At 40.6% G+C, this 9241-nt stretch overlaps 1 protein-coding gene across 1 annotated transcript; it reads left to right on the forward strand.

Annotated features, from left to right (window-relative positions):
* The first annotated feature begins 232 nt into the window (after window positions 1-232).
* On the forward strand, window positions 233-8805 carry FZD2 (frizzled class receptor 2). The gene has a single exon (XM_032235686.1). It carries the CDS (start codon window positions 526-528, stop codon window positions 2191-2193), a length of 1668 nt encoding a protein of 555 aa, XP_032091577.1. The 5' UTR covers window positions 233-525; the 3' UTR covers window positions 2194-8805.
* Window positions 8806-9241: the final 436 nt, after the last annotated feature.

A 9241-nucleotide genomic window follows, 5' to 3' on the forward strand; every position in this document is an offset into this window, starting at 1 on the left:
AAATCTGGTTTTCGGTTCGTGATCTCGTTATTCCTCCCCCACCCCACCCCGAGGTGGCTGACCAATCCCAGGAAGGAAGGAGGGGACGAGGGTTGGTCCCTGGATTTGAATCTGATTGGGCGACAATAAATTTTGGGAAGGGGTTTAGGCATCTCTTTGATGGAGATGCAAGCGGCCGGGCGGGAGGAGGGGAGGAGGGAAGGGGCCGGCCTGGAATTGATTAAGTTGGGAGGAGAAAGAGGAGAAGGCTGGGCGAAGCTCAACTCAGCCCGGGGGCCCTCCTTTGAAACAGACTAATTGGGGAGGGAAGACACAAAGGGAAGCGAAAGGCGCTTGGAGAGACGCGCGGCGAGGAAGAGTTCCCGCTGGGTGAGTGGAGTTTTGCCTCCCTCAGCTCTCCGAGGCTGATCCCAAAAAGTTTTGCCAGAACTAGGGTCTCCGAAGCAAGTGACAGATACCAGCTCGTCCTGGGGAGGAGACAAAAGCGCTTGGGTATCCGTAAGAGCTGACGGGGAGCAAACCACCATGCGCTTTGCCGACGCGTCTTTGGCCCGTTGCCTGCTGCTGCCGTTGCTCTTGGGATCCTGCTGGGCCCAATTCCACGGAGAGAAGGGCATTTCTGTCCCCGACCATGGCTTCTGCCAGCCTATTTCCATTCCGTTGTGCACTGACATTGCATACAACCAGACGATCATGCCCAATTTGCTGGGACATACCAGCCAAGAGGACGCTGGCTTGGAGGTCCATCAGTTCTACCCTCTGGTGAAGGTCCAATGCTCCCCGGAGCTCAAATTCTTCCTCTGCTCTATGTATGCCCCTGTGTGCACTGTCTTGGAGCAAGCCATTCCACCTTGCCGATCCATTTGTGAGAGGGCACGCCAAGGCTGCGAGGCCCTCATGAACAAATTTGGCTTCCAGTGGCCAGAACGACTGCGCTGTGAGAACTTCCCCCGCCATGGGGCAGAGCAGATCTGTGTAGGACAGAACCATTCAGAGGAAGGTGGCTCTCCAGCATTGATTACAAGTGCCACTCCAATTGCTGGACAAGGTACTGCTGGGCCACCACGTTATGCCACTCTGGACCACCCTTTCCACTGCCCACGAGTCCTTAAAGTGCCCAGCTACCTCAACTACAAGTTTCTTGGGGAGAAAGACTGTGCAGCACCATGTGAACCCACCAAGAATGATGGTCACATGTTCTTCAATCAAGAGGAGATTCACTTTGCACGTATCTGGATTCTCATCTGGTCTGTTCTGTGCTGTGCCTCTACTTTCTTTACTGTCACTACCTATCTGGTGGACATGCAGCGCTTTCGCTATCCAGAACGACCCATCATCTTTCTCTCTGGCTGTTACACCATGGTCTCTGTAGCCTATATTGCAGGATTTGTATTGGAGGAACGGGTGGTGTGCAATGAACGTTTCCAAGATGATGGTTATCGGACAGTGGTGCAGGGTACCAAAAAGGAAGGCTGCACCATACTTTTCATGATGCTGTACTTCTTCAGCATGGCCAGCTCCATCTGGTGGGTCATCTTGTCCCTCACTTGGTTTCTTGCAGCTGGCATGAAGTGGGGTCATGAAGCCATTGAAGCCAACTCGCAATACTTTCACTTGGCAGCCTGGGCTGTGCCTGCTGTCAAAACGATCACCATCCTGGCCATGGGGCAGATTGATGGTGATCTCCTCAGTGGTGTCTGTTTTGTGGGGCTTAACAACATAGACCCACTTCGGGGCTTTGTTTTAGCTCCCCTCTTTGTCTACCTCTTCATAGGCACCTCATTTCTTTTGGCAGGCTTTGTGTCACTTTTCCGTATCCGTACCATCATGAAACATGGGGGCACCAAAACAGAGAAGCTGGAGCGTCTCATGGTGCGCATTGGGGTTTTCAGTGTCCTCTATACGGTGCCAGCCACCATTGTTATTGCTTGTTACTTTTATGAACAAGCCTTCCGTGAGCACTGGGAGCGGAGCTGGATTAGCCAAAACTGTAAGAGTTTGGCCATTCCATGTCCACTTCAATACACCCCACGCATGACCCCTGACTTCACTGTCTACATGATCAAGTATCTCATGACGCTGATTGTGGGCATCACTTCAGGTTTCTGGATCTGGTCTGGGAAAACCCTTCATTCCTGGAGGAAGTTTTATACCAGGCTAACTAACAGCAAACATGGGGAGACTACAGTTTGAGAAGAGAAATGGAGGAAGAAGATTGCCAGCTCCAGAATTTCAAGAAAACACCAGATCTGCCTGCATCTCCCTCCTTGAGCTGATTCTGTTTGTATGTATGGGGAGATGTTCTTTGGAAAACCTCCCTGCAATTTGGGAAATGGGGCTTCTTTACTACATAAAGCTGAAAACTCCTCTGACAATCGGAGAGGCAAAAAAGAAAAACAAAGGAGAAAAACTCCCCAAGTATTTAAAACTCTCTCATTTTAATTAAAACAAGTTCTAAACTTCTTTGCTTTAGGTTTTTAATTAACTATTAAAGGGTGTCTTTTTGTAATTAAAATTGTAAATAGCATTTGTAAATTTAATTATATATTTCTATTTAAAAACAAGTAAGAGAACAGCAGCAAGGACGTTATTTTTCAGAAAAAGTATGGAGGGATCAAAGAAAGAAAAACTATTTTTTTCATCCTCTTTTCTTTGAATTCTATTTTTTACCCTTTTTCCTTTTCTTTCTCTCTGGAGTGTGCTGTTTGGGTTGGCCCTTAATAGGCTATTTTTGCCTAAGTTTTTCACCAGAGCCAGGTTTTGTATCACTCCCAGCACCCAACCCACCTTAAACATCTTCCATCAACTAACTCCCTTTTGCAAGCTACAGTTTTTGATAGATTTCCAGGAACACTTCTTTCCATCTCTTTTTTTCTTTTCCAGGTTGAAAGTTTGGCAAGCAATCTTCTGTCTGTGAAAAATATATTTGGGGTGGGTTGGGGGAAGATGGCTGAGCCTTCTCGCCTTTGCTGAAATTTGGGCCTTGGCTGTGCAGATTTTCTTATGTTTATTTCTTTTAGAGAATTATGACCTCCAAGAAAGTTTTTCTTGCCTTAAGCCTCAGAATTCTCTTTGTTACATTTGTATGTTTCTATTTTTTCCTAGATGTTTTGTACAAAAGGTAGCTTTTTAAAAATGACATTTCCTTTATTAAACAAACTTGTTCTTTGCAAATTCAGTTTGAGTATTTTTCAAAAGCAGCAGCGGCCGTCTCCAAAGCAATTTATTTGTGAGCTATCCACTTAGCTTTTAGAAAGTAACTAAAAACTACAATTGATATTTCACAGCGCAATATCCATTTGCTTGAAGAGAAGGATCTTAAAAAAACTTTTTTTAAAAAAGGGACATGCTTGGTGGCATTTTAGAAAGTTTAAGGGGAATTTATTTCAATTGAAAAGTACTGTGTTTGAGAAGCATAAGAAGCTTATTTTACCAGTTTTTCCCAGTATAGGAGAAAAAATTCTACATTTCTGTCTTCTACTATTTTCTTCTTTTGAAGATGCATACTTTTCCCAACTTCTATTACAGTTCTTAAGAACTTTCATATATGTTTGGGTAACTTCTATAAATGCCTCTTACAGGAAAATAACAATTTATTATTCAATAAAACAACTGTAGCAAAAAAGCAATATATTCAATGAAAAAGCATTAAATCTAAACTATTTTTTTTCTAAATCAACTGTCTCTGATTTGGAATTGATTTCTGATAACACTAAGGAACAATCTCAGTCTAAGGTTTCCATGAAAATCACTGCAGATAGATTAACTTCTTATCATGTTTTATGAAAAAAGCATTAGAAAAAACTTGGTGAAATTCTTTATTGAGTTCTTGCATATGATGACTGCACACGTATGCATTTTGCATTAGTTATGCAAACTGTGAAAAGATATGGCTGCTGTAATTCTCTTTTTACTCCCAATATATTGAGAATTTTGGCAAGCCTGTATCATTTCATTAAAATCTTAACAATCGGATCCTGAGCATTTTTTATCAGAATTAAGAATTGCTCTCAAAATTATTATAGTAGAAGAAATGTTTTTTAAAATTTAGTATTTCCATTTGAAAAAATGATTGATCAGTATTCTAAATAATATATTTCTAACAGTTCACTTCTTTAATTTTTCAGAATATTTGAATTGGGGTGGAATTGGAATCCGCTGGAACTATTTATAAAGAAACACAAAATGCTATTTTTGAGTTAAAGTTTCTAAAAGGCTTTACTGAAGCCGCTCTAGTGCTACCTAGAAGTTAGCTAGTAAATTCCATCCATTTCTCTAGCATGATAACCACTCTTTGCAATGAGTCTAAAGATGAAATAGGATGCTAAAGAATATATGGAAGAAGTTTTTTTAAAAAAGGAAACCTATTGTTGTACAAATCTTTTTGAAAAGCTCCCATTAAATTTCAAAAATTTCCCCCTGTGGCAGACTCTGATGGCCTCTCCTGCCTCCTGCCCTTGGCAAATTGTCATTCTTAAGACTGCTTTTGTGTTGCTAATGGTGTTGGTTGCTTTCTTGTGTCATTTGGTGTGAAGTTTTAAAACTTTGAAAAGAAATAAATAATTTCCTCCTCCTTTTCCATCAAAAAGGAAACAATTTGGATGGGTGAGGAAACAATAATGCAAAATGGGATTTTTAATACTAGGGGTAAGCTGAGGGAGGAAGTAAGAAAGGAAGTAAGTAAGTAATCTTGCATTTTAAAAAGTGATGGAAATGGAAACCTCTATTTTTCTTCTTAACACTGCTTGCATGTTGCGTGTGCGCGCGCGCACACACACACACACAGAGTCTTTCTCTTCATCAGAGAAAAGAGTGTGGTTTAAAGCCCCAAATCAAAGGGTGACTAAAGTGAACCAGATGGACCCTGGAATGCAATAAACATGTGTCCACCTAGGACAAAATAAATAAATAAAGCACATTCTATCTGGTTTTATTTCTAAAAAAAAAAAACCAGTTATTGTGTAACACAACACTGCATATGGTTTGTACTTGAGTGTTGCCTACTATGCAATGAAGCATGTCAATATCTCTGTTATTTCCAGTTACAGTGTTTTGCCTTCTACCATAATACTGGGTTTTCCCAAAAGCATCTGGTGACAAGAGGTTGTAAATTAGAGGTGTTTTTCCGCAGATTCCAGTAGAGCTCCTGAATTCAAGAACAACATTTTGTCCAAAGCTTTCAACTACAAATGTGTCTTCCCCTCCCCCCACTTTTTTTCTTTTGTGGGTATGAGACAGGGGCATTTTTCTCCCCCCATTAACTTATCAAGATCCAGATTTTGGGTTTTCTAGCTCATATTAAAATTCATATTAAAACTCAATTTAGATGGCATCAGTTGCTGTGCAAAAGGATAAAGCTCTAAGTTCTGTTATCATGCTTTTTTCCATTTTTTAAAATAGCCGATTATATCTACATGGTTCTCTCTTCCCCCCCACCCCACCCCCCACAGCATTTCCTATAAACCTGTCTTATGAACCCTGTAAATACATCAACAGATGGATCTCATTAGTCCCCTTTTTGGCAAAGGTCTTTCAGCTGCTTGCCCCACACAAGCAGGGACTACACCCAAACTTTTAGTAACCCCCCTCCCCCTTTCTGTGTCCTCTGGACAGAACATTGCAACGTGGACCTAGGAGAGTTGAGCTCCCTCTGCCAAGGAATGTTGGGGCCATGGGTTTATCTCCCCCCCCCTTTTGTTCTTAATTTAATCCTTCTGGTTTTAGAAGCCTATGGAAAAGAAAGACCATCTCATGTCAGAATGGCTTATGTCTTTTCCACATATGTGTGCATTTTAACAAATATCTAAAATTCATTTATTTCTCTCTCCCGCCCCTCCCTTCCAGCTCCTTCATGTTTACCCTCTTTCCAGGTCAGTTTGACTTTTTCAACCCTACCCTCTTTTGGCTCCCTTGCCCCCTTTTTGTTTGCAATGCTAATTAAGAAGGGGGGGAGGGAAATAAACTTTTGTTACCTTTTCAGAAGCTAGCATGTTTTTTTTTTTTAATCAATTTAACTTTAAAAAAATGAATCGATCTCTGACTCGTATCCTCCCCTCCTCCCCAAAGCATGTTGCATTTTTACATTCCCACTTAAAGTTGACATACAGGCTTTGAAATGGAGATTTCTTCCCCCAGTGAAGCAGAGGCCTGCTTAACACATTAAGAATCCCAGCTGCTAGGGAATGAGAGCAAAGAGGTTTGATCTGTGCAGGGTGGATTCCTCTCCTCTTCCCACCCCCATTGAAAAGACAAGAGTGTGGGGGTTGTTCCCTGCAATAAACTGTTACAGACCTAGAGCTATTTAGAGGGGGGGGGGGAATAGAATATGAAATTCCTTTGCGGCAGACGGGAAGGCTGTCCAGTCGTGCAGACAAAAAAGCCTTCTTTAAATGACTCACAGTTGCAAAGAGTCAACCAGTTCTGTTAAATGAAATAGCATAAAGGAGGGGTTGGTGAACAACTGGATTCCTAACCAGGCTTCAGTTCCAATTCCTTTCAAGACAGGCTTCTTATGAGTAGAGCAGCTGCCATTCCTGACTCTTACCTCCCCAATAAAGCCTCAATTCTGCAATCCTCTGGCTTCATGAGACTTCAATATGTCTTTAAGGGGCATTGCAATATTATTTGTGTAAAGTCAGACAGGGACCCAAGAGCAGCCAGTAAGGATTTAATTTTCAAAGTCTGGGTAAGCAGAAAATTCATCTCATCAGCTTGGTTAACTCCTATTCAACAAAACTGATCAGAATTTTCTGAATGAATGCAAAAATCCAGTTTTCCCTGGAATATAGGAATGCATAATGCAGGATAAAGGCAGGCATAATGTCAACTCAAGATTGTTCACCCAACTGCTGTGCTTGGCCTTGATGGAAATGACAGGTGCGCATACCAGCATTTGAGCTCTGCCTGAATGTCGTTCAGTCCTCTCCTATGCTTTAGGTGGATCTTCCACCTTGTTAAGAACTTTTTAAAAGCTTTACATGAATATTGCAAGTGCTAAATAAATGTATTTTAAAATGCAAAATAAAGGATTATCATGTCTTGATAAGTGAGGCAGAATTGCCACAATGCCGGGAAATTCCCAGCCATGTACTTGCAGCTGCCTTCTGATTAAAACTAGCAAAACTATTTTTTCTTCTCAGGGTATAGCCCTGATGATGAATTAATGGATATGACCAAATGCTTCCAGAGTAGCCTCATTACTGTACAAACATTACATCTTTCATCACTGACAGAGAAAAGTAACCTTTCATTCATTATTGAGTAGTGTTGTAACATATATGGGGTTAGGAAGAATGTCGCAAGGCATTATTACTATAGGACAATGGTGTCAAACATCAGGGCCAGATGTGTCACATGCTGGCTCTGCCCCGCTCAGTTTAGTGAAGGGGGGGAAAGTCCTGATATGTCATGTGACGCTGCCCTGACGATGCGAGTTTAACACCCCTGTTGTAGGAGAATATGTACCTCCTCCTAATTATAGATGGCGTGTTCATGGCCAATGCTCTCCATCTGCATTAGACTGCAGGTCCCATGACCCCTAATTGGTACAACATTTAGATCCTAAAAAACTCTTCTAAAAAAAAAAACCCAAAACAAGAACACCCCTACCTTTGGTGTATCTGATTGGCTATAAAGCATCCATTTAGGGATCCATAATGTGGCACTAAATGGACCCTTGGTTTGGTTTAGTAGGACTGCTTAGATTCTTACATATTGCTAAACTTTCAAATGTTGCGCCTGTTTTTTGCCCTCCCCAGGCTCCAGAGGCTTTCCTGAAGCCTGGGAAGGGTGAAAAACAGCCCAACAGGCAATCAGGAAATTCATTCCTAAACTTATGGTTGGGCCATTGGGCTGTTTTTCACCCTCCCCAGGCTTCAGGAAAGCCTCTGGAGCTTAGAGATGACGAAAACAGACTCAATGGGGCAACTGGAAGTTCGTTTCCGAACAAACTATGCACACGCACAGTTTTGGCACACCTTTAGAAAAAGGTTAGCCATCATTGGTGTGTGTGTGTGTGTGTGTGTGTGTGTGTGTGTGTGTATCCCCTAATGTACCAGTTATTAAATTATTTGAATCCCACGACTGCATGAAGACCAAGCAGGCTTTCTGCTGAAAAAACAATGTGAGGACTGTCTTAAATATTATTGAATACTTACAATATCATAATGAGAAACAGGCTGCTTTAATATTTTTAGATGCAGAGAAGGTCTTTGACAACCTAAATTGGGTTTTTATGTTTAAAATATTGAAGGAAATGGACTTTGGAGAGAATTTTATCTAAGGAATTCAAACATTTTATCTAAGGAATTCAAACGTCACAGAATGCAAAAATTGTCATAAATGGTGATCTAACTAACTCATGTGAAATTCAAAAGGGTACAAGACAAGGATGCCCCTCGTTCCCTCTATTGTTTATTTTGATATTGGAAGCTCTCCCCTCCCAAGTTTTTACAAATATATCAAATCAATGTATAAATAGTGTGGCTCCTGGGTGTCATACATTCTAATACAAATAAAACTAATACAGTTAATCATAATTATTACGTTCAATCAACTTATATATTTCTAATGATGCATATTTATATTAGGTAGCAATCTGTCATTATTCAATTATTCCATTTTTTTCTTGTTATTCCTTTTATTTTATTATATAAATGATTTTATTATATAAAAGTGTATACACTAATATTCCCTTTCTCTTATGTCTATCACTTATTTTAGCTTTTAGTCATGTCACCCTTTATTAAAAGACTTTTCCTTTTTATCCCACCTAACTTCTAATCATGTCACTCACCTAAAAAAAAAGAAAAGAAAAAACACAGAGAGAGAGAAATACAAAAGCAAATCACAACAACTAAAAAGAGAAATCATCTATCCATCATTTCTTGCTTGCTGCAATACTTTAATTGCTATGCTTTTTTTGACTTGCCTTCCAGATTTTTTCTCTTGAATCTTTCTCTGCATCTGCTTCTTGGCTGTTCAATCTACCTCTACCCTCTTCCACTGCCTAGTTTTCAAGATTTCTGCCCAGACCCCAATCTCACTTTCAAACATATCTTCCAACTCTCTTAATATATTATCCCCTGGTTTAATTAATCAATCATTGTTATTTTCATTGTTTGCTCCTCTTTGTCTTCTTCTTCCATTTCTTCTGTTGACTCCTCCCTTTCCTGGGCGTCTTGATCTTTACTCATCATCCCTCATATGGTATTTTCCATTTTTCCCCACAATCTCTTTAAAT

Source organism: Thamnophis elegans, chromosome Z (assembly GCF_009769535.1).
Source record: "Thamnophis elegans isolate rThaEle1 chromosome Z, rThaEle1.pri, whole genome shotgun sequence".
Taxonomy (NCBI): Eukaryota; Metazoa; Chordata; class Lepidosauria; order Squamata; family Colubridae; genus Thamnophis; species Thamnophis elegans.